The sequence below is a fragment of the Schistocerca nitens genome, chromosome 4 (genome assembly GCF_023898315.1).
Source record: "Schistocerca nitens isolate TAMUIC-IGC-003100 chromosome 4, iqSchNite1.1, whole genome shotgun sequence".
NCBI classification, from domain to species: Eukaryota; Metazoa; Arthropoda; class Insecta; order Orthoptera; family Acrididae; genus Schistocerca; species Schistocerca nitens.
This window is the reverse complement of record NC_064617.1, coordinates 645,773,475-645,796,003: the sequence shown is the minus strand read 5'-3', so window position 1 is coordinate 645,796,003 and position 22,529 is coordinate 645,773,475. Positions and strand designations below refer to the sequence as shown.

The 22,529-nt window shown below is 38.3% G+C and overlaps 1 protein-coding gene across 3 annotated transcripts in view; it reads right to left on the bottom strand.

Moving 5' to 3' along the window:
* Window positions 1-22,529, bottom strand: part of LOC126251512 (UV-stimulated scaffold protein A-like) — a 117,089-nt gene that overhangs the window by 5,798 nt on the left and 88,762 nt on the right. For all 3 annotated transcript variants that reach the window (XM_049951988.1, XM_049951989.1, XM_049951990.1), the window contains one exon: window positions 15,512-15,658. In XM_049951988.1, the coding sequence (XP_049807945.1) occupies window positions 15,512-15,658 (147 nt within the window). The remainder of the gene's footprint in view (window positions 1-15,511; window positions 15,659-22,529) is intronic.

The window sequence follows — 22,529 nt, the reverse complement described above, 5'->3', positions numbered from 1 at the left end:
TTTGGCAGTAAACCAAAACACTCCAAGGGAGGTCACTTGCAATAGTGACCGAAACATCGGTAGTTTTACATATTGACAATGCGGTCACTAACCGATTGACAATGCGGTCACAAACCCAGAAAAATTTTATTGACTGTAACAATGGCTGCAGAAGTTTATGTTCATATTTAAAATATAAAAAAAAAAAAATACGGTTCATTGTTAGGTGAAATGGGTTAGGAACAAATATTAAATGGGTGAACAATGTCTAAGTGCACTAGGAGCCATCTTAAGAGATAAATTATGTTCTGGGGGTGTAACAGAGTGAAAGGTAGAAGCGTGGGGGAAGGTAGATCGCCTGATTGTAGTTGTGCTCTTCTCTTCAACAAACGTCTGCAAACTGAAGAATGGCTAGTGATTCCCCACTCTTATCTGAACCACCACATCACGAGAAGCAACAATAGGGTGTTTCATACAGTTATACTGATCCTCCATAGTATGCCTTATGAATCACTGGTGAAACAGTGCACAGAGATGCCCAGGGGGTGTTTATTTTCCACAAAGTGCATTAACACTAGAGGAATGCAGATACGAGCTTCTATAGTGTGTTTCAAATTAGTTGCGACTTTTGACCTTTGGCTCACCGGAGGGGACGTGACACTGTTGCCTAGGTAACACCAATGGTGAGCTGGCTTTTCCTACCACGCCCCCAGTGGTATAGTTAGTAAATGAGCTCTCATTGTAAGGTGGTTATTTTCTGACTTTGAAGTGTTCTGCAGCCGTCAGGTACTGTGAATAAGTTGTTTTGTGTTGGCGTTACATTAATAACAGTGGTGTAGCACATCTGAACATGAAGTTTGCTTTAAAAGTTGTAGTACAATAACACATTCACCAGCTATAAAGATAATGTTCTTGTGCAAAATATTCCTCCGAATCTGGCAATAGTAATAGACAATGCACCATACCACTCTGTTGTGCTTGATATAGCTCCAAGAACGAAATGAAGGAAAGTGGATATTTTTCTCTGGATAGAAAGAAATGTTCTATTGGAAGAAGTTGAACGTAGCATATAAATACCATGCTGATGAACTAGCCAACGATAATATATGGGACTAGATTAAAAGTAACGTGGGAAAGAGAGAGAGAGAGAGAGAGAGAGAGAGAGAGAGAGAGAGAGAGAGAGAGAGAGAGGGAGGGAGGGAGGGAGTGGTTCGCCATACCAAGACGGTAGTTGAGGAGAGGGATTCATGATGGACTGGGGTGAGTTTTGAGTAATACATAACTTCACTTGTGACCATGTTAAAATTTCCTTCTTTTGCCAAAACACACCAGAGTGTCCCTAATGTCCCTAACATTCTAATGTAGTTGAAAAGGAAATTGAGACATTGCTGAAACTAGCAATGAGTAGTTTACGAAAAAGCACATTCTCAATATAAAAATCAACGTGTAACTTCTTCACTTAGACTGTTGCAAGACCCACAACAATTCTTGCTTCACCAGCTATCAATGGTCTTTAAAAATTAAATTATTTCATTGCAAAAAAGTCTGTAGATGCTTAAATATCGTGTTAGACAAGGAATTTTCACATATTAATCATATGGCAAAATACTCTCCTCTTTGCATGCTATCATTTGCCAAAAATCTTGTTTTGATATCTCAGACTGTTTGTGGGATACGAGGGATTTGGGACTATTTCATTCTGGCTTTTTCACTGGATGCATGTGTTTGTGACAATGCACTCTTTACATACATTCAATTTTTTCGAGACTGGAGACAGATATCGATATCCTTCCAAGTTTAAAGAATAGCTCACTATGTTATCTACATTTCATACACAGCAACATCTGAAAATTCATAGTGACCCTTGTTTTTTACTGCAAACTTTAAGAATTTAATGCAGTAGGTTACCTGATATCAAAATATCACACTAACTATGACCTTTAGCGATGTGACAGGCAGTTCATCATTAAGCTGACGAACTAAGCTATAAGATGTGCTAGAGTCAGAGTGTTTTACCCAATAGTTTCTTTAACGTACGGAGTAGGCTAGGTGATGTACTGTGGTCAGCAGCTGACGTGCTCACTCAGTGCACACTGGCAACTGTGCTTCCCTCCACTCGCTCCATGCGGAACTGTCAAAAGTCGCAACTAATTTTAAATGCATTATAATAATATTAACACAAGAAATTTATGTGGACAAAATGTAAGCAAACTGTTCTACAGTTATCTGGGTCATCTGGAGTCTCCCGTCTACCACCAGCTTTTCTGAATTACACATATGGAAGTTAGAAGTTATCCTTGCAACACATCTTTCATTACCATAATCCTCCTGGCCTCAAATCTCCATTAATCCACTGTACTCACATCTTCCGCCAACAGCTCCCCCTTCCTCTGTCTTGTCAACAACCTCCAAACCCCCATCTTGACGTCACCTTCATCACGTGCCGCATCTCACTGGCTCTGAGACACAGGTGTCATGCACCTGCCACCCCTCTCTCCAGCATTCCTAGCCAGTAAACCTGCTACCTTCCTACTTACATGCAGAATGCATAGGAGTATTACTATCATCAAAATGTTCAAGTTTTTCAAACATGTAATACTCTATCAAACAGTGATCTTACTTTATCACTGAATTTTCAACACCCAGAATGGTTTCACTTAATAACAGTTAAATGAAATAAGAAACGATGAAAAGGAATAGGCCCCTAACTGTATTTTTCAGTAGAAAAATTTGAATATCAGTTCTCCATCTAGCTAAACATTACCCGTAATGAGAAACTAATGTTGCAATGCTGTAAGAAGAATTGCAAGTAGTCAAAGTCGGTGAAGCTAAATAAAAGAATCAAATAAAGCAAAAAATATGTGCCCATCTGTCTTTCCTTGCCAAATTAGCATTTTGGCATCGCCTGTTGTGGCATCATTACTCAAATGAAGAGATGTACATGAACAGTAGCATCTCTAATTTCATTGCAGTATTGCATTCACATATAGTTAATGGTGCAATCTGCGTTGAACCTGATACTTTTTGGCACAAGCTGAATATCCCCATTAACTTTCTGCTGATAAGTATCACTTATGCAGGTGGAATTTTGCTGTAAAATAAAATATAAAATGTGAAACAATACACTCAGAATATTTTCTGCCAGAGGTCAATCCATGTGAAACTGGCAAGTAAAAAAATAAATACGGACTTGGTGATTTAGAACTCTGTAAATTTATTCCACCTATCAAAATAGGGTGAAACCCAAAATTAAAATGTTTTGACCTTTTAGTTTGTCAGTTACTCATTTTTAAACTTTCCAAAATTGACAATTTTTGTCACACTTTCAAACCTTGAAATGGTTATATCTCACAAACTATTTAACTTATAGACCTGAAATTTGTATAATTTTATCCAATTTTCTATAAGCTTTAAAAATAGGTGATACTTTACAACTTTTCTCAAACCAAATTAATAATGTATTAAAAACTGAATTTCTTTTTTGTGTTGAAAACATGTACATTAAGACATAATTTTGTTACACACGCAGGGGTGGAGGGCGAGGAGTCACTGCACATGTGGCTACAGAAGATAATCAAAATAGATTGTTTCTTTCTAGGAAACATCTCATTAATATGGAGATAAAATAGCAGATTCTAGTAAAACAGTATGTAAGTTAATAATGTAATAATATTAATATAATGTCGTGTTGTGTAGAAAGTGAAGCAGTGATTGACCAGCAAGCTACCATCCTACACGACAAGACCGTTAATTCATTAGGCCATTTGTATAGCTCATTATCAAGTGTTTGTATTCTTTAGACTATCCTTTCCTGCTTTTTTTTTTTACCACACATAACATATCTAAGAAATCAGTATTTGAAGGCTAATATGAAGGTGAGATATTATCCTTAACCAAGGATCTTCTCAATCAGTTAATGATGGTGGCAACAAAATAATTGTGTGTAAAACCACGGAACCTTCCTTTTCACAGTCCATGCTCTTACCAACTAAGCAATGCAGGCAAAACTTGTGACCCAGTCTCACAGCTTCCCTTATGCTGATACCTCTCTTCTGTTGTCCAAACTTAAAAGATGTTTTCCTGCATACCATGCTGCACTATCTCTCTTGAAAGAAATGACATTGCAGTAAAAAGGCTTAACCACAGCGTAGAGCATTGTTCATAGTATGAGTTTTTCACTTTGCACCAGAGTGTGCACCTAAAGCTCCCTGGAAGATTGAAAATGTATGTCATATCAAGTCAAACCCAGAACCTCGCCTTCCCCAGTCTGGCACACAATTTTAATCTGGCAGGAAGGTGCAAAAAAGTACAGACACTACTGCAGAGCCAAAGACTCATTCTGGAAAGGAAACAGCTGGTTCCAGCTCTGGTTAAGAACTGCAGTTTAGTCCACAATAAGTGCTTGACAGTTTATTTTTATGCAGATTTCAAATTGTTTTGAATGTGTGATTTGCGAATGTGATTTACATGGGCAGAAGTCGACCGTATGGAATACTGGTGACTGGGGATCAGACTAAAACTTATATGCACAATGCACCATTAGGAGTTGCCACCAAGCTGGCACATGGCTTACCAGCCTCAGCACAGTGGAAATTATGGGTGGAGCTGATCTTTTAGCCAGCCTGGTCTGCTCATGTTATACCACCAATGATCTTCAAATGTTTGTCTCGCTTATCTGTGCACTTGCACCCATAATCAGCTGGGCCCACACAAAAGCCTTCTAAAATCATATTCTACTTGCACTGGAGGACTTGTGGCTAAGGCCTTCGACATCAACTGGCTTAAGGCAAACAGTTTTAAATTTTTTGTTAGAACCACAAGGGGAAGAACCTCACGTTATGCCGTAATACTATGTTGGTATCCTTTATTTTCAACTTTGGTGGATTAAGTATGCATTGTGTGAGGGTACTGAATTTTAGCATAATTAAATTTAAAGCGAGATGTTTACTGTTAAACCCTTATAGTCAAATATAAATGAGTAATCATGTGGTTTTTACGGGAAGTTAAAGTGAATGTTTCAAATAGTGCACAGGTCCACATTTATTAATATGATATACATTAGTACAGTTGTATAATTATCTGCTTGAGGTACTCCTTGGGCAGCATTCGGAGTTCATCATCAGACATCTACACATCACAACAAATGTGTTGTGGAGTTCCCAACATTGTGTGAAGACTGAGCATATAACAAAGAGAATTACATTTGAAGAGTGTGTATACATAAAATTCCCACAGATGTAGCATTTACTTTGTTTCAGTTCAAGCCTGTTATCCTCATAGAAAGCTCATTTGTATATGACTGTGTGATACGCAAATATAATTACATAATCCTGTGGAATTCATTGGTAATACAAGGAAGAATAATAATTAACTAAAGTTCAAAACTGAATCAAGAATTTTTTTTTAAGAATCTGTCGCCCACAAACCCTGTCCTGTCATGTCATGACATTGGAGTTAGACATGAATATGGGGTGCAAGAAGTCTGAACTGAATAATGCACAAGAGAAAATTTATTAAAGGTTTTCATCTAGCTTTCAGCTGTTAGAAATTTATTTTGCAATTGCAATTTTGGCATTAAGCCATTTTCAAGCATCTACAAAACATAATACAACAGAATGAGGACCATTTACAGTGGGATTAACAATAGGTACATTCATATGCTGTATTTACAAGATTTTAAACTATGGGGAATCCAGGACGGAATAATGACAATATGAGGTCTGTTCAAAAAATTCAGAAACTCTGACCACAACATTTTTCTACACTTATCTTTTACTTATTGTGCAGGGTCTCCTCTGAAATTCTCCCCTCCACAATTGATACACCACTCCCAATGCCATTTCCACTTCCAGTAGCAGTCTTGGTATGCCTCATGCTGGATCGCTTGAAGCGACGTTAATTAATTTCATTTTATCTTGTCAATAATTGCACATCTTCATCCTTTCAATGGGGTTTTCAACTTTGGAAATAAAAAAAAAAAAATTTAAAAAAAGTCCGCAGGGGTCAAGTCAGGAGAGTATGGAGAACGAGGCAGCACACCGATTTCGTTTTTTGTTCAACAGTCACGCACCAACGGTTATGAATGTCCGGATGCATTACCACGATCCAAGAGCCATGAAAGGTCCCCGCTCATTTCAGGCAGTTCCATTCGTACATTTTCTCGCAGGCATCGCAACACGTCCAGATCAAACCACCAATTAACAGTTTGTCCCTGTAGTATGAATTCATGAAGTAATGTTTCAAAGTCAAAGAAAACTGTCAGCATGGCTTTGACATCTGACCTGACCTTTCGAGCTCTTTTTTGTCTTGGAGAACCTTTCCCTACCCATTGTGAAGATTGAACTTTGGTCTCAACATCATAACCACAGACCCACATCTCATCACCAGTTATGATTCTCCTCAGGAACACTTCCGGCCATTTTTAAACTGTGTCAACCATTCGTCACACCAAGTACGACTAAAGCACTCATCACCTTGGCTTCCTGCATCATTTGGTGTGTATCTAAAGGTTTTCTTGAGTTTCATGCTAAATTTAATGCAGACATGTTGCTCCTCTAACTCTGCCATCTCAAAATTCACAAACTGTGCGACAACATTCTATTCAATACAGCACTTGACAATAGCTAACAGACATACAACAATGAAACTTATGGCGTTTACACATTAAACACAGGTGTGTGCACCAACCACATTTCACTCCAACACACCAATGGCACAAATTACAAATGTTCTGGAATTTTTTGAACAGACCTCATATTATGAAAAGGAAAGATTACTATTCACCACATAGTGGAGATGTTGAGTCACAGACAGGCACAACAAAAAGACTACTAAACATGCAAGCTTTTAGCCAGAAGGCTTTCTTCTAAAACACACACACACACACACACACACACACACACACACACACACACACACACACACACACACACACAAAAACCACTGTCGCTGGCTGCCGGGGCCAGATACTGATAAGATTAGCCAGATACTGACAAGATTTTTTAAAAGGTTTTTACATATCAGTTTGTTACACACATATAACAATGTAATATATACAACTGCACATCAAAGAACAAGTAGTCGGCAATACTGGTCAATATGATGATAAAGAATGACAAAGGCGCCCACAAATTTAAAATATTTCGGAAACCAACCTGCACTGTCAACAAAATCCACAACAGATCGTACTGCCCAGAAATGCATAAAAAAAGACTTCTTTTCCCTGTATGACTGACAGAATGATTAACCCCCCATTAGAACAGAACAAAATTACTGAAGAGTTGTGTATACTAAAACATATAGCAATAAATAAAGGCTACAATGCTGATAAGTACCCAGAATGTATTCTACCAACATACATTACAAAAGCAACAATATAGATAAAGAAATAACATTAAAAAGGGAAGCACAACCAGAAAAAAAATGAAATTCATTGCTTTACTTTATTATAATGGCATCTCAGACAGAACAGCCAGTAATTTTTGTAAAATTGAAGTACAAATCAGGTTCCGCACGAACACCAAAGTAGGGATAACAATCACACACACAACCCAGAAAACAAAACCATTTACACAATCAGCAAATTATAAAATCATGTGGTGAATATGAAAATTTCTATGTGAGGCAAACAGGTAGATGGTTTTCCACCAGTTTCAGAAAGCACAAAAATGAAAGTGAGAACTATAAATCTTCATTTAGCATCACGGAATCTATAAAGGTGCTACATGGGGTAGAGAAGGGCAGATTAGTAGACACACTATAATAAATCGACACACTTATAAATATAATTTGACACACAAACAACAAATAGGTATGCATAATATAAAGTTACTACTATATTGTTTGCTTTACATTTTTTTTGAATACTTTGCTCATCAATTGCAGTTCATCATGAACACCCAACTTATGATTTGTATTAAGAGTAAAAATGTTTTCAGAAATATTTTACCTAATTTGCAGTCTTCCCAGTTCTATGTAATTTTTTTCAGACAGAACATCATAAGTTTTATTTGTGGAAAAATGCTGACTAAAAACCTAGTCTGATGATCTTGGAACCCATAAGATGAACTTAGAACCCTTGCCATGTGTCCAGTATGTCACTTCAGATTACCTTTACTCCTCAGACTGGATACTATGCATTTAAGTACGGTCATTTTGAACCTCTGAATCTCTGTACAACACATATTGATATAGGAAAAAAAATGTTTCAAGGTCCTCCAAGATCATTTTGTTAAGAACACATGATAGAAATTTTGGCGATCTGCCATGAACAGAAACACAATTGGTACTTTTGGTACTCATAATCATGGGTTTCTAAGTATATCATAACAGATACAGATTTTCAAAAAGAGGCAAGTGCCACTTATAGATGAATGTCTAAAGAATGTACCATTCAAATTGTGCCATTTGCTAGGGTTAGTTAATTAGATAATTGTGGTGCACAGCACAAAAACAGCTAAAAACCAATTTCTATGATTTTATGCACAAGTACGGCAATTTTGAACAACCAGATCTTTGTAATGGATAACAATATCGGGGGAGGGGGGGGGGGGGGTGGAATAAATAAATAAATAAATCGAATCCGCCCCCCCCCCCAAAATATCAGCTTTAGAACATATGGCAAAAAATTTTGTGATCTGCCATGAATAAAAATTATAGAAGTCACCAATCGCACGACTGGTAGTTTTCGTACCCAAAAATGATGATCTTTTGGGGTTTTCTGAGGAAGTGCCCATGAACAAATGGTGCTTTTCTAAGTTGCCTAGGGGCCAGCCCATATCACACCTAGTTCAAAAGAACTAACTGATTTGCTCAATTTGCTTGGGTTGGAGGAACTGTGTGACGTTTAAATTTCGACCTGTAGCTTAGGATAGCTACAGTATACCCATTCTTCCAATAGGTATACAAATTGTTGCTAAGCCAAGAGCTATCCAAAACACTTTATCCTTTATCTCTGTGATCAACAGAGCTTGAGATATGACTCCGTGAAAAACTGTACTTTTGTACACGGCTTTTTGGAACATACTGGTATTGTGCACTATCGTGCACAGACCAGTTTACACCACAGAAGAACAAACGATATTTAAAAGTGATATAAAAATATATTTTGTGGCTCTAAAGGTTATTAATAACTGTATATCGGAACTGAAAATGATTTTTAAATATTTGCTATTATCTAAAAACAAGTATTTTTCTTGACAATGTAAATCAACAAGCTGTTGTCATGGAAATGAAAAAGATGACTAGTACACCACTAAACATAATCAAATGGTATGTAGCAACAAATAATAATTACAACTAAGATTTTGAGCCTTTGTACATCATTCTAAAGAAGAACTTAATGAAACATTGCATGTGAAAATCAAATTCTGAAGATTCACATGCATTATACGTTCACTGAATGTATGCAGAAACTGCAATGTGATTAGCTTAAAACATTTGAAGAAGCAGTAGCAGAGTAGCCATGCTCTCTCAAATTTAACATTGACTGAAAGCCTGCAATCTGCAATAAACTGTTTGCACCCAATGCAGTCAGGTAGCACAGTATGCAGTTGTCATGCAGCAAACAACATGCAATACTATGAGTTACAGTCAGACAGCACAGAGGCAGCAATGCAGGCAATGCGCAGCAATGGCAGCTGGTGGCAGATGCAGCTGCTGCTCAGCAACAGATTTCCCTGCAGAGCTCACTTTATTAAAATCTGTTGGATTATATTCTTTTAAGATACAATATACTGTGAGTGATTTCTCAATTAACTTTGGCAAACAGCGAAGTGAAGTTTGTTAAACACTTTTTGATCAGAAAGAAAAATTGTTGAGAAAATTAAGTTCATTAATGACAAATAAAAAACAAAAGAAAACTAAATGTGTTTTATTATAAGTAGTTTACGAAACTAATCTTTGTGACTTTTTACATTTGTATTTGTTAAGAGATTGGCACAATGGCTCTCACAGTGGAAAATAGAAACAATTAAGCAGATAATTGCACAGCAATTAATAGAAATTAAAGCCGAAATGATCAACAAATTTCTCAAATGAATAAAACAAAACTAGACTTAATTTTTCAATTAAATGGAAGGCTGGACATACTACAAAAGAGAATGGAATTAGGAAATCATATAAAGCTGGTGGAAGAAAGGTTGGAAAGCAAACAAATTAAGCAGAGGCTCCAGCTCTCAGCTCATACGCATCTACAGAGCGGCAAGTTATTTGTGTATCTTTTCCTGTGTTTTTCTCATAGAATATCTCTTAAATTTTATGCGTGTTTTTCTGTTTCAGAGGTTTAACCCTGGTGTTTCTGTAAGTGTAAATTCATGCAGTCCATAACATAGTAGGATACACATCTGCAGAGCGGCAAGTTAAGTGTTTCTCTTTTTCTCCGTTTTCCTCTTAGTATATTTCTTAAATTTTGTGTGTGATTTTCTGTTTAACAGGCATCAACTTACATTTTGTACATGTAAATTCATTGCAGGGGTACAGACAGACAGTCATGCAAAGTACTTTTGAAAACTGTCCTGAGCAGCTAGTTTGGCAGCCCACATGCAATGGAAATATCTCAGACCTTGTAGCTACAAATAGACTGGTTCTTATTGACTTCAGTATAGAAACAGGGATTAACAACCGTGATGTTGTTATAGCAACTATGGTTACAAAAGTTAATGAATCAGTTAAGAAGTCTATGAGAGTGTTAAGCAGTTGTTGGTATCTCACTTAGACGGTGAACTGACATCGCTTACTTCCAGTAAGATTGGCACAGAGGAATTATGGGCAAATTTTAAGCAGACTGTAAAGCATGGTCTGGAGAATTATCTGCATAGTAAGTGGATTAAGGACAAAAAAGACCCGCCATGTTTAATAATGGGATTGGAAACAGCTGAGGAAGCAGATGCTGTTGTACTCTTAGATCAAAAGAGAAGATGCAAATGATGACAAGCAAATGTTAGAACAGATTTGTACATCTGTGAAAAGATCTATGCATGAAGCATAACATTACCACCATCATATTTTAGAAAAAAGGTTAGGCAGGTAAAAATAAATAAATAAATAAATCAGTATCTGGGTCTAAGGCTTCCATCCAGTCACTTTTTTATCAATATGGTGTGGCAGTTGAAGACAGCAAAATGAAAGCTGAAGTCTTAAATTTCACGTTTAAGAAATCGTTCATGCAGGAGAATAACACAAACATACTATCATTTGTTTATCGAACAAACTCCTGTAAAGTTAAGATAATAATAAGCGTCCTTTGTGTAGAGAAACAACTGAAAGAGTTGAAAACAAGTAAGTCACCAGGTCTGGATATAATCCCAATTCAGTTTTTCAAAGAATATTCTACAGCATTGGTCCCTTTCCTAGCTTGCATTTAATGCGAATCTCTCGTCCAGCACAAGGCCCCAAGTGACTGGAAAAAATTGCAGGTTACTCCTGTATATAAGATGGGCAAAGAATGGACCAGCAAAATTACAGATCAGTATCTTTAACATAGGTTTGCTGCAGAATCCTTGACTACATTTTCAGTTCTGATACAATAAATTTTGCTGAGGCCAAGAATCTTATATTCATGAATCAGTATGAAACTAAGCTTGCCCTTTTCTCATGTGATACACTGTGTACTATGGATGAAGGGCAAACAGGCAGATTCCATATTTCTAGATTTCTGGAAAGTGACACAGTACCCCATTGCAGGCAATTAAAGAAAGTACGAGTATATGGAATAGGTTCATTGATATGTGAGTGGCTCAGCGACATAGAACCCAGTAAGTTGTCCTTCACAGCAAGTGTTCATCAGAGACAAGGGTGACATCAGTAGTGCCCCACAGAAGTGTAATAGGACTGCTATTATTTTCAATATACATAAATGATTTGGCAGACAGTGTGAGCAGCAATCTGCAGTTGTTTGCTGATGACGCTGTGGTGTGTGGTAAGATGTCAAAAGTTGAGTGACTGAGGAGGAAATAAGATGACTTAGACAAAATTTCTAGTTGGTGTGATGAACAGCAGCTAGCTCCACATGAAGAAGCATGGGAGTTAATGCAGATGAGTAGGAAAAACAAACCTGATATGTTTGGATACAGCGTTAGTAGTGTCCAGCTTGACACAGTCACCTCATTTAAATATTTGGGCATAACGTTGCACAGCAATATGAAATGGAACAAGTATATGGACACTGTGGTAGGGAAGGCGAGTGGTCAACATTGGTTTATTGGGAGAATTCTAGGAAAGTGTGGTTCATCTGTAAAGGTGCCTGCTCATAGGACAATAGCGTGACCTATTCTTGAGTACTGCTTGAATGTTTGGGGTACATACCAGGTCCAATTAAAGGAAGACGTTGAAGCAATTCAGACGCAGCTCCTAGATTTGTTACTGGTGGGTTCGAACAACTTGCAAGTGTTACAGATATGCTTCAGGAACACAAATGGGAATCCCTGGAAGGAACACGACATTCTTGAAGAACACTATTGAGAAAATCTATAAGACCGGCATTTGGAACTGACTGCAGAGCAATTCCACTGCCTCCAACATACATTACATGTAAGGACTATAAAGAGAAGGTATGAGAAATTAGGGCTCACATGGAAGCATATAGACAAACATTTTCTCCTTGCTCTATTTGTGGATGGAACATGAAAGGAAATGACTTGTAGTGGTACAGGGTACCCTCCATCACAGGTTATACAGTATACTGTGGAGTATCTATGTAGGTGTAGATGTACATGTAGAACATTTCTGTACAATTAAATCTGTACTGAATAATTTTGTGAATAGAGTAGGTACATTAGAATAGAAACTAGTAGACACAAACGGTAGTTTGGAAAGAGTAACAAATACGAATGTTGCTATGTCTTCTGTAATTAGAAATTAATTGGAACCACAGTTAGAAAAATTAGAAGCTAATATAGGACCCTCAAGCAGTGAGGGGAAAATCATCAAAACAAAGGTTTACTGGAGGATAAGTTACTGTATTCACATACTAATGCACAGGCAGATATGGGATCGACATTAAATACTAAATGGGATAAAAGGTATACTTCAGAGGAATTACGAATTAATACATATTTAAATTTTGAATGAGCAACTCACGGGACAATAAAACAATTAGATCTAATGATAGAGGACTAAATTATGGATTTCCAACTTTTACTCCATTGGGCAAGGACACCCATACTGGGGCAAGGGAGAGTTGCACCATTTCCGAGTTATTCGGCATTGAAGTCAACCAATCAGGTCACTGCATGCATAAATTTTGTTTGAGCATTTGGTTGTGGATGTGGTCTGGTCCTGGGACTGTATCAGGGCAAAGGGCTAGGGCACTGAATAATTTCCACTCACTGAATGGAGCATTATATGCTCAACTGGCCTGTAGTGAAAGATAAGAGCAGTTGCTCAATCTGCTGTTTAAGGACATGAAAGACAGGTTGATAATTCTCAGACACAAAGGCTTGAGCATAATGCAAAGGAAGATGTTCGCGAAGGAGGCGTACATGGTCCAATGGCTGAACTGTACCATTCCCAGCATTCTTGCTTCCTTCATTTTATTAAGTACTGGATCTGGGCATAGAGCCGTTTAAGGGCAATCAGGTGCTCGGATGATGGATACTGCTTATGTCATTGGAGAGACTGCCTATGGTCTCGAATGGCCTCAGCGATTTCCAGATTCCACCAAGGGACAATGACGCTCTCCGCAGTTGATGCAGATGGGGAGAGCAGCACTAGGAACATTCACGTGCAACAGTCGTCCTCAATTCCTACGGACTGGGCTGGTGTTGCAACATGAAGACAACATGTGCCAGAATTTAATACATTTTGTAGTACTGCTTGGGGGGAATGGGGGCACATACAGTTTCATGCTGCATCAGTATACCATCATCTTGACCTTTCCAGGCAACAAATCACCCCAATAGGCCCAGATGAAGACTAAAGTAGCAACATTATTGTCCTCTGGCCCCCAATGGACACGATGGACAAAGTGTACAGCCCTTTGCTCCAAGTTGGTGTGTAACTCAACATCAGACTGCAGGAGGAGGTCACGATGGAAAATTATGCCTTGAACCATGTTTAGACTATTATGGGGAGAGACAGTCATCAGAATGTAGTCCAATTTAACATCAGAATGTAGTCCAATTTAACACAAGCAAGCAACACCAATGATTGGACATGGGATGCTGTTTTAATCAAAATTGACGGTGTAGCGTGTGAAGGAAACATTTTGGGGTTCCATACCTCTGTGTTGAATGAGTTCTTTCCTTCTGAAGTGACTGCTGGGGCCATGTGACGACCAGTGGGAGAAAAGCTTGATCTACAAGTCATCTGCCAAGGTGCAATCCATACCAAACAGGAGCTATCCCTATGTGTGCCACCCAGCCTCAGCAATGGGTACCTGGCCAGTAATCTGTTTCTCAGAGTCTCCAAGCCCCAGTCATGACAGGCACGTACTCCTTAGTATACACTGGGAGGTATCAGCTCAAGCACCAACAGTGCGATCCCTGTGTGGTCAGGTGACTACTATCATGCAGGTACTTGACGACCCTCCCACAATGGGATGGCTATCATGTTGGGTTTTGGGTGTACTAGCTTACTGGAAAGGAAGGGTGCTAAGGTGAAAAGGCACAAAGGTGGGACTCCATATTGGGCGACACAATCTGCACTTCTGGAAAATTTGGAAAAGTGGTGGCATGTCAACCCAACAATGGGGACCATGTATTTATCAAGGAGGAGGCCTAGAAAGTGCTGGAAGTGAAATGGGACACAAGGGTCCTAAATTGTGTACGAGGTCCAAGTGGGGTCTACACCAGAAAGACCATCTGACTAAAAGGCAGAGGAGGAAAGGGATAATTCATGTACAGGGTTGCAACACAGAAAGAGAAATAGTGCTGCAAAGGCCTGTGCCTCTTGGTAGCCAAGCACATTCTCACAATAAGAGTTGTGAGCCTTCTAGGTTGGCTCATTGACATGCATTGCACTGAAATGTTTCAGATATGAATCATAGCTCCTAAACAACACAAAATATTGTTTAAAATTTGTCTTCTGAAGTTTTTGTAGTTATTTCCAATGGAAGCAGCTTTAAAATATACAGAATTCACAGAAATAAGAGTCTAGAAGTTATGGGACAGAGGTGAGCAACCTGCAAGTTTATTTGAGCAGACATTAAGTCTTCATACAATAACTAATAACCATGGGTAAATGATGTTATGTTTGTTGCTTGATGATCTACATTGCACTTTTGTCTATGGAGATCCTTTAAATACCTTGATTGGTTCATGAGAGGGGTTGAACACAAGCCAATTGTTGCCCAAAAATCCACGGCTGACAACTGCACACATTACAATTCAATGCTTTTAACAAAGAAAACTCTGACAAATTTTGTGTGTTGCAATATAAGTACTTCTCGCACAAAGAATTGAAATGATTGTCAAAACAGGTTTCTCTGCTATAGTTGAATTTATCTACATTATTCTAATATGATTCCTCCTCCGCCTCCTCTTAAAACATTGCCTCACTGGTAACTTTTATTTGATGCACTGTGCTACCAGTTTACCTTAATGTCTTCAAGAAGCTGCGGGTCTTGCCAATCAGGAACATTCTTATTGGTGTCATCAGAATTAGCTTCTGATTTTTCATCAGGCTGACCATCTGTGCGCTGACCCTTTTCATCCCGAGGCACTATTGGTCCATGGAATGGACACTGAAATGAATGACATTGTTGGGTTGATCAATTATTGGAATAACTGAAATTAACAACTTCAGGAATAGTGTGTAATTAGTACACAGAAATGAATTAAGTTAAATGAGCAATAAATTTACAAATGAATGGATGTAAGTAAATAGTAAAAAATGCTAAGAGCTAACTGTATTGATTAACAAATATCATTTTATACATAAAACGGAAAAAAATTAGAATGTATGGACCAAAGTACCACAGATTGGTACCACCTTCAACTGCTGTCATTCATTCAACAGCTACAAATTCTCTGCAAATCGCACTTCAGTAGAACAGCCATAGTGAAGTTTTTTTGGCTTTTGATGGCGTAAAGTTATGCAAAATTTACTCATCGGTGCTAACACAGTATGGTACACATAAACGAATCGTGATCTTATTCAGGGGATTTTGAATGTTGACATAGTTTAATTGACCCAACTACTGCCAGTCAAGATGTTGTTTGCAGTATTTCTATAGGTAAACATTTCAGTCTTTTTTTTTTCTTTTTGACTGAGAAAACTCAGAGGACAGGCTTAAAAATAAAGTTAAGTATATGATCATTATACAGAATAGAGTTTGGTGAGAAAAAAATGTGTTGTTCTTGAAGACAGCATTCGCCTACATACACCACTATCAACACTCCATACTACAGCAAAATAATGCTGGAAATTTTAATCATGTCTGTGTAACAGTTTGAATATCATACAAAACTACTTTCCTTTCTTGTCCACTCAATGGGACAGAAGGTCTCATGTTTTGCAGAAATGAAGAAATTTGCAAAACTTTTTACAGCATATTTGATTAGTAAAGAGATGATCCAAGTGAGGACATTAACACTTTAAAATGGCTGCTGGGAGACTGTGTAACAGATAATAGCTGATAAAATAATTTTATAGTTGGCAAAATAATTTTATTTTGTCAAATACGTGTCACAGATCTTTACATTAAAACTTTAACCATTTAAATTCTCTTTATGGAAGTATTCTCCTCACTTGAATAAAGTATTCTACACAGCCCAATTCAGTGAGGATGTTCAGCAGTTTAAAATAAGTCACAGAACAGACATATCAAAGAAATTTTATTTATAAGGAATATGCTACATGTATAGAGTATTTGTTACTCTTGACCAATTAGAAAACAATGTTTTCATATATCTGCAATAAATGACAATGCTCATTCAAAACTAAAATAACTGATGATTTTGAGATAGCTGTCTTTTTAACACGTGAGGGAGGAGGGGAACTAGAACTCAGAGGTAAATGTGGAGGTTCTCTTTACTCTATTATATTACAAGAATGGAAATTCAATGCTCGCAATAGTGTATAAACATATGGACCACCAAGAACTCATGCACACATGAATTGTGGGTGGCACATTTAAATATCAGATAATCTTCTGTTCGTCTGGTTTTAGTACAAAGGCACGTGCAATATTCTTTTCCACGGCAACACTGCCTGTTGATGTGCTGCTGTCTTAATAAATGGATGTTGGGAGTAGAAACAAGTCAGACAATAGGGAGGGAAAGTGACGTTCTTTTCAAGGAATACCACTGAGTAAATCTAGAGAACCGGCATTTGAAGCTGACTGCACAGCGGTTCTACTGCCACAAATGCACACTTAATGTAAGGACTGGAAAGGAAATGATTAGTAGGGACACAAGGTACACTCTGCCATGCATCTTAAGTGGCATTTAGATATAGCTGTAACTACATGGATGCAAGAAGTAGGTAGGGAGGCAAGAGGAAGAAGAGAACATCGAGTTCAGTGGCAGTGGGGAAGCATGGATTAATTTTGGTACCAATAACAAAACTGAAGTGCGCATGGGAGTGAAAGGGAAAGGGGGGGGGGGGGGTTGTGAGGGACAGGGAGAGTGTAAAATATTGGGGCAGGAGAGGATCAGGATTGACAGAGTGTAAGGGTAACAGTCAGAATGTGGTGACTGAACACAGGGACCAGCAGAGGTTCATGCTAGAGACATGCGATAACATTTTTTAACCATACTGTCCATACATGCTGCATCTGGAGGAGGTGGTGGGAGAAGGCACAAATGGCATAGGTGTTAACCAGCTGTTAAAATCTTCAAAGTGCAGTGCGTTTAGCAACTGCATAGCAAAGTTTGCTGTTGCCACAGTATGGTGATGGCCTTCGATGTAGATAGACAGCTGCTTAATTGACACGGACACGTCAACACCTATACATACATTCCGCAAACCACCATGAAGCACATGGCAAAGGCTACATCACATTGTACCAGTTATAAAACAACGGAAACTCAAGGTAGGAATATCTAAAATTTAGGAAAAGATAGCGTGTTATCTTTACAGTAAGTAGCAATCTAAGTTGCAGACAGGCACAATTAAAAGACACTTACACATCGGCTTTCGGCCGCAGCCTTCATTGGAAAAAGATAAACACACCATTTGTTCACCAAGCAAGCACACCTCATGCACACGACTGCGGTCATGTGTGTGTTTGAGATGTGCTTGTTTGTGTGAATGAATTGTGTGTTTTTCTCTTTTCTTGATGAAGGCTGTGGTCGAAAGCTTATGTGTAAGTGTCTTTTAATTGTGCCTGTCTGCAACTTAGTGTGTTATTTTTGTAGTGATTAGCAACCTATAATTTCCTACACTGCTGTACCAGTTATAATGTTTTGTCAAAATCCATTTATGTATGGAGCATGGGGAGGAAGTTTAAAATGCCTATGTGCAGGCTGTGATTAATCTAATCTTGACCTCACAATTGTAGGGGGATGTGTATATTCCTTGACTCCTCATTTATAGCCAGTTCTTGAATCTTTGTAAGCAGGTTTTCTTGCGATAGTTTATGTCTATCTTCAAGTGCCGACCAGTTCTTTCAACATCTCTATAATACTCTCCCACAGATCACACATGCCTGTGACCATTCATGCTGCCCTTCTCTGTATACAATAAATATCCCCTGTTAGTCCTATTTAGCAGGGATCCTACACACTTGAGCAATATTCTAGGATGAATCACATGAATGATTTGTAGTAAGTAATCTCCTTTGTAGACTAATTGCGTTTACCCTGTGTTCTGTCAATAAACTGAAGTTTACCACATGCTTTACCCATGAGGGAGCCTAAGTGATCGTTTCCATATCAGGCCCTACGAAGTGTTACACCCTGCTATTTGTATTAGTTAACCGATTCCAACTGTGACTCACTGATACTGTAGTCATAAGATACCATATTGTTTTCATTCTGTGAAGTGCACAATTTAACATTTCTGAACATTTAAAGCAAGTTGCCAATCTTTGCATTGCTTTGAAATCTTATTGAGATCTGACTGAATATTTGTGCAGCTTCTTTTAGACTGCACTGCACTTCACTGCAAAAAGTCTACAGTTACTATCAATACTGTCCACAAAGTCATTAAAATACAACAGGAATAGTAGGGGACCACTACACATTCCTGGGGTACACCTGAAGTTATGTCTACATTTGTCAATGACTCTCCAGAGACAACTATCTGCATCCTTCCTATGAAAAAAGTTCACAATCCCATCCCAAATTTCATTTGATACCCCATACAACTGTACTTTTCATAACAAGTGCAGATATGGTACTGAGTCATATGTTTTTCAGAAATTGAGAAATACTGCATCTACTTGACAGCCTTGATCCACTGTTTTTGGTATGTCATGTAAGGAAAATCCGAGTTGGGTGTCACATGATCTATGTTTTTGAAATCCGTGCTGGATGGCATGGATGATGGAATGTCTGAATGGATGATGGAATGCTACACTGCTGGAGAGGAACGGAAGGCATAATCTTGAATAGGTCATCCCTCATATCAGTGGGCAATGAGATTGAGACAATATATCTGGCAAAGAGCATGGTCAAACAATGGAAAGACCTGGATGGAATGTAACAATATTATGAAATGGATAGTTGCTACTCACCATATAGTAGAGATGCCAGTCACAGATAGGCACAACAAAAAGACTGTCAGAAAGTGACACACACACACACACACACACACACACACAATGCAAATGCCACTCACACCACACACACGTGACAAAAGTCTCTGACAGCTGAAGCCAGGCTGTGAGCAGCAGCGCATGATGGGAGAGGCAACTGGATGGGGGTAAGGAGGAGCCTGGGGTGGGGAGGGCAAAGTATAGCAGGTTAGGAGTTGGGGATGGTAAAATGCTGCTAGTGGGAGCTTGCAGGGATGAGGCAGAGAGAGAGAGAGAGAGAGAGAGAGAGAGAGAGAGAGAGAGTAGGGTGCTAGATGTAGTGGGGAGGTTAGATGGAGGGTGGGGGAGAGAGGGAGGGTAGCAGAAAATGAGAGAAGTAAGAAGACTGGTTGCGTCAGTGGAATGGAGGGCTGTGTAGTGCTGGACTGGAAACAGGGAAGGGGCTAGATGGGTAAAGACGAAGACTAATGAAAGTTGAGGCCAGGATGGTTATGGGAGCATAGGCTGTACTGCAGGGAGAGTTACCATCCACACAGTTCAGGAAAGTTGGTGTTGGTGAGAAGGATCCAGACAGCACAAGCTGTGAAGTCTCACTGAAATAAAAAACAATGTGTTCAGTGGAGTACCCAGCAATAGGGTCGCTCAGTTGTTTCTTGGCCACTGGTCTCAGTGGCCATTCATGCAGACAGACAGCTTGTTTGTTTTCATGCCCACTCAGAATGTAGAACAGTGGTTGCAGCTTGGCTTGTAGACCACATTACTGGTTTCACAGGTAGCCCTGCCTTTGACGGGATAGGTAATGTTTGTGAAAGGGCATGGTTGAGGGTATCGACACATGGGCACGTTAAAGGCAGTACTGATCAGCAGCCTGTCAGCAAAAGAAGTTTTATTTGGATGACGGTAAGATATGATGTGGAAGATCTGTTTATAAACAAGTGGCCACAAATTTGTCTGCGAAAGCTCTGATGAAGTCATTAGTATATTGGATTAACTCCTGTTTACTACTGCAGAAGTGGCTTCCACAGTTGCATCAGTTGATGGGGAAACACTGTTTGATGTCAAAAAGGTGATAGCTATAAAAATGGAGGTATTATTGGTATAAGTGTCTTTGATACAGAAAAAGAGGTGGCACAGATTGCATACTGACACAATGAAAAGATTGCTAATCATTTAAATTTTTGTACAAAAAAATCCTCCGCCAGAAATAGAAAACACACACACACACACACACACACACACACACACACACACACACAGCTACTGTTCACAGTGACTAGAGACAGAAGTGCACACAGTTCCATTTTCATCACTAAACTTCCTAAGTACCTAGGAGATGTCACTTGTTCTAAGAGCTTTCCTCCCAATGCTAAATACCATCACTTTGGTGTATCATGCATTTTTCTTCATTCCACATTCTTTTCTCACTTTTACAACCTTTAAAAAATGCACTGTAATTCTTCCTCTGATTCTGGCACACCTGCTTCATCACCTGCACACTTACTCATTTTTATAATTTCATCTCCTGCTTTTCGTAACACTTCAAAATTAATTTCTAAGAATACTGATTGAAAAGTATTTGTAATAAATGTTTCCTTATCTAATTCCACTTAAAATACTTTTCTCATCTGGTTCTTCCTTGCCAATCTTGGCACCAGTTTTTGTCTTGTGTACAGTCCTTTTGTCAGTCTTTTACCCTTTCATTTTACATCTCTCAAGGTTTTCAGGAGGATACACGAATACTTTTTCACAACTAACAAGCCAGTTTTACATGTTCTTGATAATTCATAGTACCCTTTATCCTACGAGTCTCAAACATCCAATAGTTCCCTCCCACTTCCTGAATCCAAACTAGACCTCAATCAATGTAGTTCAGTTTGTGAAGCTTGGTAAGCACAAAGGCAATGGGTGTATGTGGGGGTTCTCAGACTGTGAAGGGAGATGAATTAAGCACATTAGCCTTTGCCAACTATCTTGTAGAATATAATTACACAGTAGACAATATAGAAAACAATCTACAGATCTTATACCTCACAGTTAAGGGTGGCACAATGAATGTGCTATAGAAGATTGAAATACATATACATAAGAACACTTTTCCCGATCTCATTCTGAATCAACAAACAGAATCATCCAACACCTCCTTCCTAAATAATATCTGAGAGGTCCTCTCTTCGTTTAAACCAGTATAACATTCATATAGTTTGAGATAGCTGTAGTACTTTAAAACTGGTTTTATAAAAATATTTTTTACCCATCTTCTATAAACGCAGTTTAAATGATTTATGTCTTCATTGTTAAATTAAAACTTAAATTATATTCATAGTCAAGTATACTCAAACATAACTATTTATAATGTAAAGTGCAGCTATAGGTTCAATATTCAAACCTAGCTGTATCACTATAATAGAAAACTTATCTTATTGTGCCTATGTACTGTAGACAGTACTTGGTATTGTTTATATACAACCTTTGCATATGTAATTCTAACCATTCAGTACATTGCTAGAAAAACATATTTTACTGTACTCATACACTACCACACCACTGGTAACCTAACATCTTTATCACTGTTAACGCCTTTGAAAATACTGTTTTGTTATGTGAAGCTTGATCATGGTCTGTAAATGTTTAGGGTGTGCGCTGCCATTAAACACAGAATGGTGTCGTATAAAGTGTATTCCAGTGGACTGAACAGCATTCACATAGTACACATCCACAAGCATGTTGATTTTGTAATTCATAAAAAAAACACAGTGATTTCATCAATCAGAATCACACACCACATAGTTTTTTGCAACATTTCACACTATAATAATTCTAAAAGCCCTTACATAAATGTTTTGATAGATATCAAAAGATCTAAATCTGTAGTAAATTTTACTAAACAGTGAACAAAAACTATCCTATTGCAGCA